The sequence below is a fragment of the Equus caballus genome, chromosome 17, assembly GCF_041296265.1.
Source record: "Equus caballus isolate H_3958 breed thoroughbred chromosome 17, TB-T2T, whole genome shotgun sequence".
Taxonomy (NCBI): Eukaryota; Metazoa; Chordata; class Mammalia; order Perissodactyla; family Equidae; genus Equus; species Equus caballus.
The window spans coordinates 45,086,608-45,108,899 of record NC_091700.1 but is presented as its reverse complement, the minus strand read 5'-3'; the positions used below and the strand labels follow the sequence as shown (position 1 = coordinate 45,108,899).

General features: G+C 34.3%; 1 protein-coding gene across 13 annotated transcripts in view; it reads right to left on the bottom strand.

Moving 5' to 3' along the window:
- Positions 1 to 22,292, bottom strand: part of ZC3H13 (zinc finger CCCH-type containing 13) — a 98,716-nt gene that overhangs the window by 67,147 nt on the left and 9,277 nt on the right. For all 13 annotated transcript variants that reach the window (XM_014732093.3, XM_014732095.3, XM_014732096.3 and 10 more), the window contains exon 4: positions 20,908 to 21,019. In XM_014732093.3, the coding sequence (XP_014587579.1) occupies positions 20,908 to 21,019 (112 nt within the window). The remainder of the gene's footprint in view (positions 1 to 20,907; positions 21,020 to 22,292) is intronic.

Below are 22,292 nucleotides of genomic sequence, written 5' to 3'. Positions count from 1 at the left end.
TCAGATGTGGCAACACAAGACCCCGAATTGCTAAAGCAATCCTGAGAAAAAAGAACAAAGCTGGAGGCATCACAATCCCTGACTTCAAAACATACTACAAAGCTACAGTATCAAAACAGCATGGTACTGGTACAAAAACAGGTGCACAGATCAATGGAACAGAATTGAAAGCCCAGAAATAAAACCACACATCTATGAACAGCTAATCTTCGACAAAGGAGCCGAGGGCATACAATGGAAAAAAGAAAGTCTTTTCAACAAATGGTACTGGGAAAATTGGAAAGCCACATGCACAAGAATGAAAATTGACCATTCTTTTTCACCATTCACCAAAATAAACTCTAAATGGATCAAAGACCTAAAGGTAAGACCTGAAACCATACGGCTTCTAGAAGAAAATATAGGCAGTACACTCTTTGACATCAGTATTAAAAGGATCTTTTCGGACACCATGTCTTCTCAGACAAGGGAAACAATAGAAAGAATAAACAAATGGGGTCTTCATCAGACTAAAGAGCTTCTTCAAGGCAAGGGGAAACAGGATCGAAACAAAAAAACAACCCACTAATTGGGAAAAAATATTTGCAAGTCATATATCTGACAAAGGCTTAATCTCCATAATATATAAAGAACTCACACAACTCAACAACAAAAAATCAAACAATCCAATCAAAAAATGGGCAGGAGACATGAACAGACATTTCTCCAAAGAAGATACAGAGACGGCCAACAGGCACATGAAAAGATGTTCATCATCACTGATCATCAGGGAAATGTAAATCAAAACTACACTAAGATATCACCTTACACCCATTAGAATGGTAAAAATAACCAAAACAAAAAGTAACAAATGTTGGAGAGGTTGTGGAGAAAAAGGAACCCTCATACACTGCTGGTGTGAATGCAAACTGGTGCAGCCACTATGGAAAACAGTATGGAGATTTCTCAAAAAATTAAAAATAGAGATACCATATGACCCAGCCATCCCACTACTGGATATCTACCAAAGAACTTGAAGTCAGCAATTCCAAAAGTCTCATGCACCCCTATGTTCACTGCAGCACTATTTACGATAGCCAAGACGTGGGAGCAACCTAAGTGCCCATCAACTGACGAGTGGATAAAGAAGATAAGGTATATATACATAGATATACGATGGAATACTACCCAGCCACAAAACAGAATAAAATCGTCCCATTCACAACAACATGGATGGACCTTGAGGGAATTATGTTAAGTGAAATAAGCCAGATGGAAAAAGACAATCTCTGTACAACACCACTCATATGAGGAAGTTAAACACGTAGACAAAGAGAACAGATTAGTGACTACCAGGGGAAAGGGGGTTTGAGGGGTGAGAACAAAGGGTGAAGGGGTGCACCTACAACATGACTGACAAACAATAATGTACAACTGAAATTTCACAAGGTTGTAAACTATCATAAACTCAATAAAAATTAAATAGAAAAAAAAAAGAATCAAAACAGTAAAAAAAAAAAAACCCCAAAATTTGGCTGCTTAAAACATAAATGAACTTCTCTTTGAAGTCTTCTTTTTAAAGAAATCTAGTATATATTATAATTTACCCTAAATTTTACATATTCAGGTATGAAGTCATGTTGAAAGCAGTACTTGCTAAATGACATATACAGTTGCTGAGTAAAACAAGAGAGGCTGACAAAAATTATTAAGAGATTATACAAGAGTAGAGCTAGCTATGGAAAAACGGTAAAAGATCAAAAAAAAAAAAAGAAATGAGCTATTTATACATAAGACAAAAGGAAAAGAAGAAACACAATCTATTTTTATTCTTAACATATATTCTGAGGAATATCAAGGAAGAACTATTCTATATCCCAAGCAACTTTTAAATGTTCTATGGCTTAAACCCATTATAAATATACATTAATACATACTATATCAAAAATTTTATCGGACATTATCTCCAAATTATTGAATAATATATTGTGTTTTCTGTCTTCTTAAAGTATTATGTAATACCCAACTACAAATTTAGTTGAAAAGGGTTTCAGAGCAGTAGTGCTGACCCATAAACAAAATAATCTGCAAATTTGTAACAGAATATTTTTAACAGATTTAGAACCAGAAATGTAATAATTTCATTAACAATAATTTATGTAAATATTTCATAATATTTACCCTACATATTGAAGTTATGTAATTTTTGAATTGTCTATTATTTTTCAATATGACTCTGATACTGTGCCCAGAGATCATATATAACTTCTATTATTAAGTACTAGAGACTGAACGCAGACTTCAATATGTGGTGAAATTTCAAGTTAAAAGATATGTTTTTCTCCTAAAATTTTGTTACTATCCTGCCTCAAGTCATAATATAGGAAATTATTTTGATAACACTTAGTAAGAAGGCTCAGGTCATTTTTTAAAATGTCGTATTGCCTCATTTTGTCCATTTTAACAGTGTATAACTTGCTTATGCATGTTATTCCTTTGTCAAATAAAGTTATTACCCCTTTCTCTTATCATGCTCAAATAAACAGGGTCTGGTATTACTCGTTGCATGTGGCACAGCATGGTCTGCTCTTTTACCTTTCTGTATTTCTTGAACAGAATGGCTTGTCATCTTACTTCTCTTAAATGTAAACATATTAATTAAAGTGCGACCATCTGATTACTTTACTACGTATTTTAAATTAGCTATTCTGGACACGTACATGCTGAAATACATGTTAAAGAACCACAATATTTTAGCCAGCACCTCTGGGATCAGATATTTTAAAAATCTAGAATTTTTTAGGATTTCAAAATATGTTAAGTAATATTGCTAATAGGGTCTGGAGCAGCAACCTGTGATCAAACATACTAATATTTCTGCAGCAAAATATATGAATTCACCAACTGTGTAAAAATTAACTTCATGTCAATTAAGATCAGGTTTTGCTGTGAAATAAGTATATGCCTAACTTAAGGACAATGCGCGGTTTTAAAAGTTTCTTACACTTCAGAAATACAACAAATGATTGTGGACTTTTACTTTAAATTACTTCCATTTTATTTCTACTTTATATTATTCATAGTCATTTCTTAAACATTATACATATGGGGCAGATTATATTCATTATCAATTTTATTATTTGATAGTAAAGAAGGATTACCAAGAATTTGACCTAAAAAGAAATGTTGAGGCTAAAAGAGTTGAAAACTGGTATTATAATAACCAGATTAGCAGCTAGGATAATAAAATGTTAGAGGTCTTTGTAATTAATATAATCCAATCTCCTCCCCCACGTAGAAAATCTCTTCTTAAACACTGCATGTTTATAGAAGTGCTCCGTTAGAAGAATTTCTGGAAAAAAATTTACTCCCAAGGTCTCCACTGACAGCTCTTCAATGTTGCAACCCTTTGCCCCCATTTTCAGAGTTCTAAAGATTATATTAGAAAATTCTTTCTTACAATGATCACAACTTTCTTATACCTCTCCAGAATTTCTACTGATTGAAAGTAGTTCTGACCTCTCGAATCATGCAAAACAAATCTAATAATTCTTCCGCATGATAACCGTTTAAATATTTGAACACTATTACTAAATCTCTTCAACATCCTCTTATACCAGGCCAAAGGCACCCTACACATTGACCACACATTAACATTTCATGATTCCCACACCGCTCATCACCTGTCATCTTCTCTGGGCATACTAATTTGCCAATGTGCTTCAATAAAACGTGATAACTAAATTTATCTAGTCTTCCCAGAGCAGCAGATAGCTTCCACTTCTCCTAGTTTAGAACTGAAATCACACTAGTATCAATGAAGTCTAACTTACGTTTTGAAGGAAGGAGTTTTTGGTGGAGTTTAAACAAGAAACTATAATCTTCTAAACTATATAAATTTAAACTACAATCTCACATAAAATGGAGTCTAGAAAGAGGGTAAAACTTCAGGGCTGAATGATTTAGTAACATGCTGAAATCATTATAGATCAAATTTTGTTGTTTTTTTCCTTTCTCATAGCTCTGCTGTTCCTAATGTTGACTTCACATTAAGGCATATTTCTTTTACCATAATAACAACCAATCGAGGTTCCCCCAGTGTGCCTTCTCCAACCACAAAATAAGAATTCTTTCCTTCAATCTGAGTAGGGCAACTTCAGTCACACAGCCAGACCTGAATCAATAACTGATATCAAGGTAATAGCCACAGGCTAAATGATTTAGCCCTGGCTCCTGAATCAACTGCATTAGCAAGGAGAATGGGATCATTATGACGAGATTAGACTAATCAGGGCCCAGCAACAAATCTGGGGTCAATTCCCCAAACCACAGTATTACTAGAAAAAGAAAAAATAATGGAATGAATTCTGAGGAGTTAAAAGCAATTTACACTACACTTTTGGTACTATAATTCACCTTCTCAAAGTAAATGCCACACTTCTGACAACTGCACAGGCCATAACAGACTTTCCAAATTAGTAAACATTTTCTATGTTCACCTTTACTATTTACATTTCAGACCCTCCTTCTAAGGTCATTTTCCATCTCGCAGATGTATATCCTTCTAAGCATTCTCTATGTAGTGAAGGTCTCCTGGTAGTCAACACTCTCAATTTTATCTGAAAATCTCTTCATTATAGACTCATTTTTGAAAAACAGTTTTGCTAGGTACATACCAATGGGTTGACAGATTTATCTCAGCACTTCAAAAATATTATTCCAGTGACTTTTGGTTTCCATTGCTGTTACTAACATCATTCTGTTGCTACTTTATAGGAGGATTTGCCTTTTTTCTCTGGGTGTGTCTAAAATTTTCTCTATGTCTCTGGTGTTTTGCAATTTCAAGAAAATATTCTAACTTGCTATGTATTGGGCTTTCTGTATCTGGAGACTTATGTCTCATCAATTATAGAAAATTCTTGGCCACTATTTCTTTCATTGCTGCCTTTCCCACATTCTATTTATTCCTGGGATTCCAATTAGATGTACATTAGATTTTCTAAGTATTTCTCCCACATTTTTGAGCCTCTTCAATATTTTCTATAACCTTGTTTTTACATGCTGCATTCTGAATAAATTCTTCAGTTCCATCTTCCAATTTACTAATTCTCTCTTCTGAGATGGGCCCAAGGCTTAGTCTCTGACCAGTTCTAATATCTGTAGAAGACTCAATGTCACCACCAGCTTTCAAATTTGCTGCTCAATTCTTAGATTCAATTATCTGTTTTTGTTTCTTTGCTTTTGCTGTTTTATGTAAGCAGCAATGCATTTAAAATGTATTTGCTGTCACTTATCCAGGATCTAGTTTTATTATAGTGGGAGTACTCTGAGTATATAGTCCATATTAATGCTAAAAGGGGAAGATTAATACTTCTTTAGCAATCATACCAAACTCTGCCTGTTGTTTAACATACAGTCAACTAGTTCCACTTGAACTTATGCACAACTATTGCCAGGTCAAGCCACTCTATGCCATACTAGTGCAACTGACACTTTGTGCCTAAGATTAAGTCTATGTTTATCCCTAATATGAGTTTCTGCTTGGTTAATGACTGAGAGGGGTATTAATATGTATTAAATGTACTAGATGAGACAAAGAAGATGGGAAGGGAAAAACAATCTACTTCAACTACCTCTTCCATTTATACTATATAATCACATCTCTTACACTCTGGATTTCCTTACATCTTTCCAAAATTACTTGAAGGAACTTTCTTTAAGATTAATAGATAAAAATTATCTCAGAACATTTAGTCAGAGAATGACTCAAGTACTTAGATACCAACAAAGTTCTCCCCTTTTACCAATATTCATTTTAAAACATCTATATAAATTTGTCCATTACTAGCCTAAAGCTGTTATTCATAATTATAATTCCCTATTTATTATACAGAAGAATATAATGTCAAGTTTTTAAGCATTCAGTGTTTCATACAAAGGGTATTTGTTTTTCTTCCCTTTTATCTTTAAAGAAGAATGATTCCAAATCCTATTGCTCTAAAAGTATACTTAGTTTCACAAAACACTAACATTATCAGCAAATTCCTGAATTTTCTTTCAGCAGCTCTAGAATTAATGTTAATCCAAATTTTTCTTCTCTGTCATTTACTACTACATATTATATCAAAGTTATTAACAATTTTAAAAGCTACTATTAATTTTAAAAAGATTATGATTCTCACTTTAATGTTTTTGAAACTTTTCAACGGACACTTCTGATTAAGGCTGAGAACTTTAAATAATGAACAACAATGGTTCATTGCTGCTTTTGCCCTGAACTTTACCCCAACAACTTAGCTCAGTCTATGGCTTTTAGAATAGATATAATCTGACATTTTTAAATTATAAAATTATTCACACGTGCAGTTTCAGATCCTTTCAATATTATAGAAACACAGGTGGTAAAGAAAATAGGTCTACACTTAGGAAACTGTAGTTTACTTTGTGTATACTATACTGAAGAAAAATCTCATAACAGGGTTATCAGAGATTTTCTTTCATGAAGTGATCACAAAAATTATATTAGCTTGTCTTAGAATAAGCAGAACCACAAATAAATAAGACTATAAACTTCAAAACACATTCAACAGATAACACAATTCAAGTCATCTCTAAACACTGCATTAAAAAATTACAATGAAGAAAGAATAGTTATTAGTAACTCTGTACCCACTGATACAGTAACGAAGAGCAGACACTACAGGCATGGGGAGAGAACCAGACAAAAACACACTACCAATAAAATATTTTTTAAAAACATTACCAAACCAAGATAGATCAAGTAGAAGGTATTAAAGTATAGAGATTGAAACAACAGATATTTTAGATATACTTTAGAACTTAAAAACCAAAAAATAGAAATACACTTTTTGTTCAAGCACACAGGGAAATTTCAGAAAAATTGACCACAATGTAGGCCACAAAGAAATCTCATCAAATTCGAAAAAACAGAAATATAAAGAGCAACAACACAGAAGTAATTTTTTTTTCCTGAGGAAGATTTGCCCTGAGCTAACATCTGTGCCAATCTTCCTCTATCTTTTAGGACGTGGGCCGCCAGCACGGCATGGCCACTAAAAGAGTAGTGTAGTCTGCGCCTGGGAACTGAACCCAGACCACCAAAGTGGAGTGCGCTGAACTTAACCACTACGTCACTGGGGCTGGCCTGAGAAGTAATTTGTTTTAATCAAAAGAACACACACAAAAAGCAAAAAACTCTTCAGCCTCAAAATTTTAAAACATGCCATTAAACAATCATTGGTGACATCCAAACCAAAAGAGGAGAATTTCCTGAAAATAAGGATAATGAAAACATGACACATAAGACCTATGGAATTCAGCTAAAGCAGTTATCAAAGAAAAGTTTATAGCACTAAATATGAATATAAATAAAATAAATGCTCAACCAATTCAACAAAGAAAAGGAATACAGTAAACCAAAGAAGGAATTAATAAAGAAAAAAACAGAAATAAATGTGTTAGAAAAGAGAAAGAAAGAACTAATATATAAATTCAAAAGCTGATTCTTTGAAAATATACCACTGGCTAACCTAATGAAGAAGTATTCAAAATCAGATATGACAAAATGAAAACAGCCATTAGAATAGAGAAAAATGAAGAAAAACATGAGATTTCTTCACACAACTCTACGCAAACCAGTTTAAAAATATAGATGAAATAGTTTTCTAGAAAAATACAATTTGCCAAACTTGACTTCGACAAAAGTCAAAAGTCTACTAATTTCCACTGAAAAAAATAAAGTAGTTAAAGAACTCATGTCATAAAATAGTACCAGACTGAGTTAGTTTCACATGGGAATTCTACCAAACTTAAAGAGCAGAAAATCCCAATACCACTTAAGATATAAGACCAAAGAATTAGGAATATTTTGTTATTATAAAGTACTTGGACTACGTGTGAAGCACTATAACGCTATCTGAAAGAAGACTTGAATTAGCTGTAAAGGTACATTGCAAACTCTAGGGCAACCACTAAAAAAAGTAAAAATAAGTATAATTGATATGCTAAGAAGGGAGAAAAAAAAGTGTAATACAAAATGCTCAATTCAAACCATATGAGGCACAAAAAGAGAAGGACAAAAAACAGGAGCAAAGAACAATGGTAACAACAGAAAACAGTAATAAAAATAGTAGATAGTAATTTAACTATATCAATAATTAGTTTAAACATCAATGGACTAAACGCACCAATTAAAACACAGAGATTGTCAGTGAATCAAAAAACAACACCCAATTATATGATGTCTATGAGAAACCAACTTTAAATATAAAGATACATATAGATTAAAAGGAAAGGGACGGAGAAAGATAAAGTGTGCTAATACTAATCAAAAGAGAGTGACAGTAGCTATTAATTTCAAACAGAGCAGACTTCACAGCAAGGAAAGTTATCAGGGTCAAAAAGGGGTGTTACATAATGACAAAGGGGTCAATTCTTCAAGATATAACAATCCTAAATATATAGACACCTAAAAACAGAGTATCAAAATACATGAGGTAAAAACTGACATAACTGCAAGGAGAAATACATGATCCACTATTACTGTTGGAGACTCGAATGCCCCTCTATCAGAAATGGATAGATCTAGCAAGCAGAAAATCAGTAAGAACACAGTTGAACTCAAAAGCATCATCAATCTACTGGATATAACTGACATCTACAAACTCCTTCATCCAATGACAGCAAAATATACATTTGTCTCAAGCTTGCATGGAACATTCACCAAGACGGACCACATTCTGGACCATAAAACACACTTATAAAAGAACAGACATCATACAATGTCTGCTAGGAAGAATAAATATTGTCAAGATGTCAGTTCTTCTTGACTTGATCTATTGATTCATTGTACAGTCACGCATCACCTAATGATGGGGATACTTTCTGAGAAATGTGTCATTAGGTGATTCTGTCATTGTGCAAACATCAGAGTGTACTTACACAAACCTAGATTGTATAGCCTACTACAGACCTAGGCTATATGGTCTTATGGGACCACTGTCATTATACGTGATCCGTCACTGACTGAAATGTTACGTGGTGCATGACCATAACCCCAATCAAAATCCAAGCAAGTTATTTTTGTGAATATCAACAAATTGATTCTAAAATTTATACGGGGAGGCAAAATTTATACAGGGAGGCAAAAGACCCAAAACAGCTAAGACGATACTGAAGGAGAAGAACAAAGTTGGAGGACTGATACTACTTTACTTCAAGACTTATTAAAAGGCTACAGTAATCAAGATATTGTGTAACTGGTGAAAGAACAGACAAAAGATCAGTAGAACAAAGAGTCCAGAAATAAACCCATACAAACATAGTCAACTGATCTTTGACAAAGGAGCAAAAGCAATACAATGGAGAAAGGATAGCCTTTTCAACAAATGGTGCTAGAACAAATGGACATCCAAGTGCAGAAAAGTGAATCTATACACAGATCTTATACTATTCACAAAAATTAACTTAAAATGGATCAGAGCCCTAAATATAAAATGCCAAACTATAAAACTCCTAGAAGGTAACAGAGATATGAGAGTGGGTATGGCGATTACTTTTTAGATAAAACACCAAAGGCAAAATCCATGAAAGAAATAATCAATAAACTCGACTTCAATAAAACTAGAAACTTCCACTCTGTGAAAGAGATAGTCAAGAGAATGAGGAGACAAGCCACAGACTCGAAGAATATTTACAAAAGACACATCTCATAAAAAAATTGTTTTTCAAAACATACAAAGAACTCTTAAAACTCAACAACAAGAAAACAATTGATGTGATTCTAAAATGGGCAAAAGACTGTCTAAACGGACACCTCACCAAAGAAGATATACAGAAGAAAATAAACATATGAAAAGATGATTGACATAATATGTCATGAGGGAAATGCAAATTAAAACAACAACGAAACACCCCTACACACCTTTGAGAATGACCAAAATCTGGAACACTGACAATATCAAATGCTAGTGAGAATGTGGAGCAACAGGAACTCTCATTCATTGCTGGAGGGAAAGCAAAATGTTAAAGCCACTCGGTAAGACAGTTTGGCAGTTTCTTACAAAACTAAACATGATTACACCATACAATCCTACAATTGTGCCGTTCCTTGGTATTTACCCAAATGAACTGAAAACTTGTGTACACACAAAAATCAGCACACAGATATTTATAGCAGCTTTATTCATAACTGCCAAAACTTGGAAGCAAGATGTCCTTCAATAGATGAACAGATAAACTGTGGTACATCCAGGAACATTAGTCAGTGATCAAAAGAAATGAGCCAGTAAGCCATAAACAGACATGGCAGAACCTTAAATGTATATTACTAAGTGAAAGAAGCCAATCAAAAAAAGGCTGCATCCTGTATGATTCCTATTATACAACATTCTGAAAAAGGCAAAACTATGGAGACAGTAAAAGGATCAGCGGTTACCAGGAGATGGGGGAAAGAAGAATGAATAGGCGCAGAGGATTTTCAGGGCAGTAAAACTATTCTGTATACTATAATGGTAGACACATGTCATTATATATTTGTCTAATCTCAAAGAATGTACAACACCAAGAATAAACCCTAATGAAAAGTACAAACTTTGGGTGATAATGATGTATGAATATAGGTTCACTGATTTTAAGAAATTTATCACTTTGTGGGGCCGGCCTGGTGGTGTGGTGAAGTTTGTGCACTCCGCTTCAGTGGCCCAGGGTTCATGGGTTCGGATTCCGGGCACAGACCTACACACTGCTCATCAAGCCATGCTGTGGTGGTGTCCCATATACAGGGTGGAGAAGGATTGGCACAGATGTTAGCTCACGGCCAATCTTCCTCACCAGGAAAATAAAAATCAATCAATCTATCTATCTCTATATATGTATTAAAAAAAAAAAAGGAAGCTATCACTTTGGTTTGGGATGTTGATAGTGGGGGAGGTTGTGAGTATGTAGGGGCCACGGGGATATAAGAAATCTCTGTACCTTCTGCTCAAATTTGCTATGAACCTAAAACTCTAAAAAATAAAGTATTAAAAACTAAAAAAAAGACAAACAACAAAATGAGGAAATTATCTGCACCTGGTATCATAAATGAAAGGTTATTATCCTTAAAACATAGAGATTCTAAAAAGAAAGAGGAAAAAGACCAACAAAAAAGTGGAAAAATAGGCAGGAGATATGAAGAGAATTCACAGAAAATGCCCCTTAAATATATGATGTCCAACCTCACTCATAAGAGAAACATATAAATTATACTGATACACCATTTTTTCCTATCAAAATGGCAAAAATGGAAAAATCTGACAACATATGCTAATGAAGCAGAGGAGAAACAGGCACTGTCATATGCTGCTGGAAACAATGCAAAACGGTATGGCTCTGAAAAAGGAATCTGTCGTTATTTAGCAAAATTACACAGGCATTTACCCTGACACAGCAATTCCATTCTAGAGATTTATCTATCCCTAAGATAAACTAAAAAAATACACGCACCCAAAAAACAAATCCAAGTGCACAAAGCAATTCATTACAGTTCTATCTGTAGTAGCAAGAATGAAAAAACCTAAAAGTCTGCCAGTAGAAGACTGGCTAAACAAATATAGCACGTGCACACAATGCAATATTATGTAAACGTAAAAAGCTTAAGAAATATCTCTATGTATTCCTATGGAATGGTCTGCTGGATATAATGTTAAGTAAAAAAGGAAGGTAAAGACAAATGTAAAGGTAAAGAAAAATGTATACGGTATGCTGCCTTTTATCTAAGAAAAAGAAGAAATACCCCTACATAAATACTTTTTTGAGGAAGATTAGCCCTGAGCTAACTACTGCCAGTCCTCCTCTTTTTGCTGAGCAAGACTGGCCCTGAGCTAACATCCGTTCCCATCTTCCTCTACTTTATATGTGGGACGCCTACCACAGCATGGCATGCCAAGCGGTGCCATGTCCTCACCTGGGATCCGAACTGGAGAACCCTGAGCGGCCGAGAAGCGGAACGTGAGAAGTTAACGGCTGCGCCACCAGGCCAGCCCCCTGAAAATATTTTATTTATTTGCATAAATAAACATTTTTTAAACTATATATATTAAAAAATAAAATTAAATCAGAAAGAAACCCCTAAAACTAAAATCAAAATGAATCAACCCAGCTATGTATCAATTTTGTGGTTTAACCACATACAGAACTGTTTGAAGTAACTTAAAATAGAATAATTTGATTTTATATTCCTAACAGACAGATTTCACAGATATTTCCCCAACAGGATATACCCTAAGAACTGCAAAGAAATACCAAACTGTTCTTAGTAATCATATGATTAGTAATACTATTGTTAATTGTTCTTCTGGAACTATTAAATGTAAGATAATGCAAATGAATGTCAACAGGGACCAACACTTTCATCATAAAAGCGATACAACTACAAAGTCAAAGAATTAGGTAAGGGGCCAGCCCCATGGCTGAGTGGTTAAGTTCATACAGCCGCTTTGGCAGCCCACGGTTTAGCCAGTTTGGATCCTGGGCGTGGACATGACACCACTCATCAAGCCATGCTGAGGCAGCCTCCCACATAGCAGAACTAGAAGGACCTACAACTAGAATATGCAACTATGTACTGGGGTACTTTGGGGAAGGGAAAAGAAAGGAAAGAAGGAGAAAAAAAGAAGGAAGAAGGAAAAAAAGAAAAAGATTGGCAACAGATGTTAGCTCAGGGCCAATCCTAAAAAACACCAAAAAAGATCTCAAGCTTTTTTGGGGAAAAAAAGAAAGAATTAGGTACAAGTCTTGCAATTCTGAATCTGAATTATTTGAACTCACGTACATTTGTAGGTTTAAAGAGAAGATACATATGTATTTCCTAGGTATGCCCAATGAAAAGCCCTAAAAACAACTAATTTAGTGGCAATAAGCTTCCAAGTAGTGGTCCTGAAATTCCATCTCCCAATAAAAGAACCAGAGTTGTAGGGAAAAATGGCTGATTCCAGATATAGGGTATAAGATAGACACAGTGAGCTGGGAACATCTTCTCTCAACAGAAAAAAACCGTCAAGGACTATCGGGGCTGTGTCAAAGTAACACAGGATATAACTGGACTTTGTCAAAATTAAAAGGTATTTTGAACAACACTAAAAAGAAAATGAAAAGGCAAGTCACACACTAGGAAAACATATTTGCAATAGATGTATCTTAACAAATTTCTGGTATTCAGAACATATAAGAACCACAAATCTGAATTAAGACAAATAATTCAACTTATGAGCAAAAGCTGTAACTTAATATATGAATGGCTGATAAACTTATGAAAAGATGCTCAACATCACTAATCATCAAGAAATGCAAAGTAAAACCAGTACATACCCACTAGAATGGCTAAAATGAAAAAGACCAACAATGCCAAGTATTGGTAAGAACGTAAAACAACTGAAACTCTCATACACTGTGGGTAGAGATGTAAAATCAAACAACCACTTTGGAAAACTGTTCAGCAATTTCTTTTAAAGTTAAAAATATACGTATCATATGACTGAGCAATTCCACTCCTAAGTATTTACCTACAGAAAACATATGTCCACACAAAGACTTGTACACAAATGTTAATAGCACCTTTATTCATAATAGCCAAAAACTAGAAACAACCCTAATGTCCATCACGTGGGGAATGGATAAATAAATTTTGATATATCCCCACAACAGGACACTAGTCAGCACAAAGGGAACAAACTACTGACACATGCTACAACCTGGCTAAATTTCAAAAACATTATGCTAAAAGAACCAAGACACAAGAGTATATATTATCTGATTTCACTACAGTGACAGATCAGAGGTTGTTAGGAGCTGGGTTTGGGAGGGGACTAACTACAAAAGGACAAGAAGATATGTTCTGGGTTGATGAAAATGATACGTATTTTGATTATGGTGGTGATTATACAGGTGTGTACATTTGTCAAGACTCAAATGATACACTTAAAAGGAATGCAATTTATTGTTTGCAAATTATATCACAATAAAGTAAATCTTTGAAAAGAGCTCAGGATCTAATATAAAGACTTCGCACAAACTAAGGAAGAAAGACTTGAGCAAAAAAAATAACAGTGGTACTATATTAGAGTTGGAGACATCAATAAGAATTCATGATTAGCTTAATATAGGTATATATGGTTACTAGTAATATTTATAGATATGTATGTATATATACCAGTTTTTATACACACATATATTTCTTTGCTCTGTCAGCTGAGAAGGCCTAAAAGAAATGCCACCCCAGTAGGAACAAGTACTCCTAGCACCCAGATTTTAGCTCTCTCTTTCCCAGCCATTAGCCTACAAGAAAGCCCACACTACCCACACAAAGAGGCCCACGTGGAGAGGAACTGAGGCCTCTAGCTGACTGCCAGCATTAAGAACCAAATGTGAGTGAACAAATCTTCAAATGATTCCAGCCTCCAGCATTCCAGCACTTTAGCTGAGGACCCAGACATCAAGGAAGAGATAAGCCATGCCTACTGTGCCCTTTCTGATTTCCTGATAGAATCTGTGAACATAATAAATGGTTGTTTTATGCCAAGGTTTAGCAACTGGAACAACTCCTTATAATGCTATCAAAAAATACTTTTAAAGACCATATCAGGCTAAAAACTTATTTATTTTATATGAAATAAAAATTATCTACATTTAAAAAATCACCATACTTATTCTTGTACTGTACATTCACTACCCCATTTCTACCAGGTGGTATATATTGTATCTCCATTCACACTCTTACCCTTCTCCTCTACACCCTTTCCCCTGAAACAGATAAACAACACTCATTGTTCTACTTAACTCTACAGAGATTTGCTTCCTGAATATTTAATTTGGTGACTGTCTACTCTTCCTATTTTGCATTTACTCTGTTTTATTCTTTCCAAAGAATTTTCACATTTCCGTCCTCACTTGGTTCTCACCATAGCTTGTGACATATTGGTGCAGGTACATTTATTTTACAAATTAAAAAGCAACACCAAGATGCTTACTCAGGATAGTTAGTAAAAGTGTTAAGGCCTTCTAACTTAAAGTCCTCTACTGCATGAGTCAGCTTTTTGTAACAGCTATAGTACTATCTCCTCCCTTAATCAGTGTCACTTTTCCTCATCTAGCTAGAAGTATCAAGATGTATAAAAAGAATGAGATGGGATTTTAGGGGGTCTAGGGGTAGGGGCAGTAATAGAATTGGGTAGGGGACTATAAAGCAAAACTAATAACTATGTATATATCTGGGAGGTAGGGTTCCCAGAGACAGGAAGCTTCATGCTAGAAATTAGTTTTCAATTCAGAATATCAGAGAACCAGGCATTAAGGGGAGGAAAATATCTATTGTGTGTGCAAAGTCAAAATAGATGGCAGCCTGTAAGATATCTGAAATAGGCTGGAAGTTGCATAATCAACTTGAGATCTGGCTACAGACTGAGATCTGAAAAAGTAATTTGAATAGCAGTCACCTTAAATAGATCCAGCGTGGAGGTAAAGATAAATATCAAGCCTAAATAGGTTCTCTGCTTGAAGATAAGTCACCATGTTGAGGTGGGGTAGAAAACAGGTCCAAATGACTATTTGAAAAAATACTGGACAAGACAAAGGGAACATCATTCGGAAGTCTCAAAAGTAAAACCTCTGAAAATGACTTATTATAGCAACCAGAGCAGGTCATTAAAATGATGGGTTAAGAAAAAATATTTTAAAAAATATTACACACATCAGTTGAAACATTTTTCTGTTTTACTTTCATATATGAGAGAGCAGATTAACAAAGATTCAAGTCTTTAAAAACAAAGATCATGAAAAGAGATGGATGGTGGTAACGACTGCATAACAATGTGAATATACTTAATGCCACTGAACTGGACACCCAAAAATGTTTAAAATGCTAAGTTTTATGTATATTCTACAATTTTAAAAATTAAAAATAAAAGATCAATATATACAAATAAACTTAGACCACGGGCCATCTGCTCTAAGATTTTAGGTGAGCACAGGGATGCTCACAGTGCATCTCTAAATCCTAAACTAGATATCCTCCCACAAGGATGAATTATTTAATCCTTTACTTCTGAATGCAGCAATAAAGCTTATCCTAAGATACAGGGAGTCCCTATAGCACATGCACACCCCAATCATCAACAAATGCTTGAATATTCCTTCTATCTGACTCTATATTCAGGGATTTAATTTTGCTTTCAAAGTTAATTTATCTTTGTGCTCAAATTACATAAAATAACAAGTCTCTATTATAGAAGAAGAAAACACAATTCACATACTGCATTTGAAAAGTTCTACTGACAGGTTGAAAGTATCTAGTGCCATAAAAATGTAATATATTATTTCATAAATGTTTTAAAATAGCATATTAATGTCAGCACAAGTACTGAAAACAGTGCCAAAAATTAGTTGTCCATGATGATGTGAGCCGAGTGCACAAAAGAGACCACAAACCAACTCTCTTCTCTCCTTCTTAGTTAATGGCCCGGAAAGCCTGTAGTTAGGCTTAACCTCCCCTCCAGCCATTCTTTCGGTCATAAAATCCTATTGACTCTACCTCAAATAAGCCTCTCACTGTTAAACTCAGTTCCATTGTATTAAGTTTGTTTCAGATCACCTAGACTAGCTCTTTCCAATAGAAATATAATGCAAGCTACATATGTAATTTTAGATTTTCTTGTTACCACAAGAAAAAAGAAACAGGTAAAATTAAAATTTTGGTAACATATTTTATTTAACCCAACATATCCAAAAATAAATATTTTCAATACAACATACAATCAAGATAAAAAATAATGAAATAATTGACTTTCTTTTTTTTTCATACTTTTTTCATACTCTGAAATTCAGTACGTATTTTACCGTTAGAGTACATCTCAATTTGGACTAGCTACATTTCAAGTGTTCAACAGCCCCACTGGACAGCACAGACCCAGGACCACCAGGGATTCTCAACACCGGCTGCACATCAGAATCACTTTTCATTTATTCAATAAGTGAACTTACTAGTTTCAGGGTCTGGAGGCGAACTGGTGAACAAGACAGATCACTTCAGCCCTCGTCTCACTCCCACATGCTCTAATTCCTACATTCTAGGCACACAGCTTCACATGTTCTCAAACACACTACTCCTTTAAAAGTCCTTGTTGTTACTGTGTTGGTTTTTTCCTCTTCCTAGACTTTTACCCTTCCCCTCCCACATCCATCCTTCCAAAACCCAGTGCAAATATCACTTTCCTCCGTGAAGTGTTCTCTGGTTCCCCAGGCAGTTATTCATTCTCTCCATTGTGCACTTTGCTCTTCTCTCTCTGACATACCATCACACCCTATAGAATTACAATTTAGTTATGAATCTGTCTCTCCACAAGATCAGGGATTACCAACATCATAACTCAGACACTTTGGAGATGAGGTCAGTGGCAGAGAAGGGGTGGATTTACAGTTAGTTTGTGGAAAATCACACATATCCTATCTTAGCTATGTTATAGTATCCATGCCATAGCTGCCCCCACCTAAACTACATCTGATTGTGCCACAGAAATTCGCTATGTGAAGATCAAGTCACATGTACTGCAGTAGGAAGGTATCACAGAAGTGATCAGCACCTGTTATCCTGCCAGATTACTCAAAATAATTAATACCCTGGTATCCTAGCTTATTAAAGTTTTTTCTAAGTTTGGATAGTGAATTCCCTAAAATCTGACTGTTCTTGAATCTTGTGACTCTATCCCCTACATGTGCATGAAGTTCAGTGCCGTTGAGGACTTTCTTATCGTGGGAAAGCAAGAATCAGGCTTTAAATTTCTTAACAAAATGCCAGCTTCGCTGTCTACTAAATTAATTTGTTGAATATATAAACCTTCATGATCAACAACACACTAACATTTAGATATCTGTTAACAACATAAATCTCCAATGCTCATGTTCGTCTCCTATTAAGAACCTAAAACCAGTTTATATTAAAGAGAAAAGGCTGAGAGCAATTCTAATCCAGTACATATCATTTACTAAGCAGTCATCATGGGATAGTCAGTCATGTTACTTGTTTTACATATATTTTCTTCACAGCAACACACTGACACAGTTGTCACCTCCACTTTACAGATAAGGGAACTGACAGTAGAGTTAAATAACAATTCCTAAAGCAACGTGCTCAGAATACGAATTCCAAATGTCTGCCCTTTATATAAACTACAGTCCATCCAGTGATGTGCTGGAGCCAGTTCACGCTGACTCATCAGAGCCAACTGTAAACTGTTAGAACTGTGTAAGCCCTTGTTAAACACAGCTATAATTAAAAATTAAATTCTGTAAACTAACAATTAAACAAATAACACTAAAAACAAAGGTGGCAATTATTTAAAACTCACTTCCTAAATATTTTAGTACATTTTACTCTTGTGGTTAATTACATTTATTGTATGTATATATGTATGTATGTTCGTGTGTGTTTGTGTGTGTGAGAATACTACATAACGGTGTGAAACTGAGTCTCTCTTGCCAACTTTGTATTCAGTGGTATCACTTTGGAAGCTTGAAACTGACCATAATGGGAGTATTTACACCAAAGAAACTGGCAAATCCTACAAAGCATGGCTTTCTTTTTTTTCCTGAGTGGTTGTTAAACATTTACCAGAAAACCAGAATGAGTCCATTCATTATTCTGAATCAACAGGTTATTTCAAGAAGCAACACACATGCTCAGCCCCTATCTAGAAATTCTAATTCAGTAGATCAGGGGTAGAGTATCTGCATGTGTATTTTGAAAAAGACTCTCTCTTCTAAAAGAATTTTGATATTACCGCCCGCTGAGAACTACTACCTGAGACTTCTAAAATGGTATTATGTATCCTATCAGATATTAGAAAGCTACATCCTTAAAATAGCATTACTTTAGGTCCCCACAGGTAAGTCTTTACAAACTATAATGGAAAACTGTGACACAGCTTTTTTATCAAGGATCAAAAAGAGGCATAAGAATGCTCCTACACATCTTAAAATTTCAAAGAGGATGCTGCTTATACAATTCAATAACTTTCATAAAACTATGAGACAACTAGATATGCACACACACAAGAATGAGGTTGGACCTTTACTTCACACCATAAATAAAAATTCACTCAAAAGGGTCACAGATTTAGAGGTAAGAGCTAAAGCTCTAAGATTCTTTGAAGAAAACATAAGCATAAATCTTTGTGACCTTGAATTTGACGATGGTTTCTTAGATATGACAGCAAAAGCACAAAATATAAATTGTATTTCATCAAATTAAAACATTCGTGCTTTAAAAAACATACACCATCAAGAACATGAAAAGACAACCTATAGAATGGGAGGAAATTTTTACAAATCATATATCTAAGGGACTTGTAACCAAAATATATAAAGAATTCTTACAAACCAACAATAGAAAGGCAACCCAATTAAAAAATGAGCAAATAACCTGAAGAGACATCTCTCCAAAGAAGATATACAAATAGCCAATAAGCACACAAGATGATGTTCAACATCACTGGCCATCAGGAAAATGCAAATAAAAACTATGATGAGATTACTCCTCATACCCACTAGGATGGCTATAATCAAAAAATTAGATAACAAATGTTGGCAAAGATGTGGAGAATTGGAAACCTCATACACTGCTGGCAAGAATGTAAAATGGTGCAGCTGCTTTGGAAAACATTCCAGCAGTTAAACATAGGTTACCATATGACTCAGCAATTCCACTCCTACACATAAACCCAAGAGAAATGAAAACATGCCCACACAAAAACTTGTATATGAATGTTCAAAGCAGCATTATTATTCATAAGAGCCAAAAAATGCAAACAACCCAAATGATTGAACAGATCGAATGACTGAATGATTGAAAGACTCAACTGAAGAAAGGATAAACAAAATGTGACATATCAATACAGTGGAATGTTATTCAGCAAAAACAAGGAATAAAATACTGATACATCCTATAATCTTCCACAAACCGTGAAAACACTATGCTAAGTGAAAGAAGCTAGACACAAAAAACCACATATTGTAGGATTCCATTTATACAAAATATTTGGAATAGGCAAATCTACAGTGACAGTAAGTGGAATAACGGTAGCCTAGGGCTGGTGGTCAGTTGGGGGGATGGGGGATGACCACTAAATGGTATGGGGTTTCTTTTCGGGCAAAGAAAATGTTCTAAAATTGATTGTGGTGATGGTTGCATGACTCTGTGAATATATGAAAAAACTCCAAAGTGTACACTTTAAATGAGTGAATTGTATGGTATGTGAATTAAATCTCAATAAATCTGTTACAAATAGACACACAAGAGTATGATAAATATCTTGAAAAAAAAAATTAGCTCTAGGAAAGGTTTCCATTCCTGACAAACATCTATGTTTCTTTTATTCAATAAACTACATCATAAATTCTGTTTCTCTTCTGGCTTCATTGCCAAGAAATGCACTAAAATTTTGTGGTCACATGTGCTTTCCTTTACCTAAGTTTCCCAGTACAGTTTCTGTCATTATTTTAATTTAAGTGTTCTAGTGTAAGCCATTTCAGTCTTTCTTGGAAGCAGGCAGGATATGACAGCCGGCTGAATTCTGAAAACTTAAGAATATGTTTACATACTCACGATGCCCACCGAGGTATAGAAACCCTACAAAGTTCAGCTTGAGCTCTGCCAACCAATTCCCTTCATCTTAACTACCACCAAGAAAAGAAACAATCAGAGAATTATGAGTTTTTTGAGATGACTTTTTTCCTTTAAATTACATTATCCATATAGAACATTATAATACGATGTTACACATTTATTGTATAATTAGCACACAAGATAATATTTAAAACGGAACATAAACAATAAATCACTACTGATATTTAACTTTGTTTTGGGAAATTCATTCCTACCCTAACAGGTGAGGATGAATCCTCTGTATTTCGTTTCTGGGACTCAGTGTCCACATCTTGGCGCTTGTTCTTCATTCTTTCTCTAAGATCCCCTGTAGGTCTTTCTGGTGACCTTTGAACCAAAAAACAAAAACAAAACAAAAAACAAAACAAAACAAATCTATATTTATATAACATTTTATAAGAACACATTTACAGAAATAACCTCATAAATCTCAATATAATTTTTCTAACCATCCATGGCTCCTAAAGTTTAGAAAAAGAATTTGTTTCAGTTTAAATATTAATATATAAAAAATATGAGCATCACTTACAAGTTTTCTTCCAATACCAATCAAAACGTATACATTAAAATTCCATGGGGTGGCAGGTACTGGTGACATGAATAAAGAAACTATACGTGAGCTGAGAAAAAGGAATTTCTAAGTAACAGCTTAATTTGTTTTCCTATTAATCACATAAATACATTAATTATATTCGAAAGCAGAAAGTAGGAAGATAAAGTTTTAAACCACAGCACTGCAAAATTAATCTAGAAGCAATAGTACTATCATCTACAACATCAACAATGGAGAAAATACTTTATGCACCTTAAGAATCAAAGCAAATATAGGAATTTTTGTGTTATTCCTATAACTTTTCTTAAATTTGAAATTATTTCAGAATAGAAAATAAAGTATTCAAAGCAAGATTTCAGACAGTGATTTTATATTCTGCTATAGATTTTTTTTAATAAGGAAAAATACATTTATATTCAACACTGGTAAGACTTCATAATTTATAATGGAAATTTGATAAACGGCTGTTCAATTATTTTCACACCATTACTAAGGCAGAAAAACAAAGCAGAAATAGAACACACTGCCTTCAAAGAATATTCCTAGAGCTCCTTAAAAAAGGTCAACGGAAGTTAAGGAATGACTACATCCTTCTTTGGCCACCAAAAAATACTGTACATAATATTTTTTAAAAGATATAAACAAATCACATAAATATTCACATCTCTTTCAAGTAATAGTTGATCAAATCAATTCCTTTAATTTATCAATCATTAACACAAATCACATGGTTAGTGAAGAAGTAATTTCAGTTAATTCACTTTAAAGGTCCTCATTAACATTTGCATGTACATTTTATAGATCTATATTAAATGTTTTAACAATTAAAGATGAACTTCAAAAATGGAACTTCTTATTAAGAACTAGTACTTAAATGCTTTAAATTCTAAGTATGATGTACATGTAAATCTTACGTGCCCCGGTTTCCTTCATATAATAAAAGTTTATTACAAACGTGTTCCTAACCTGAACAGTACCTAACAGAGTGCTCTACATACAGTGAATGCTCAACAAATGACTTAAGTGTCTTGGACTAAATAAGCATTA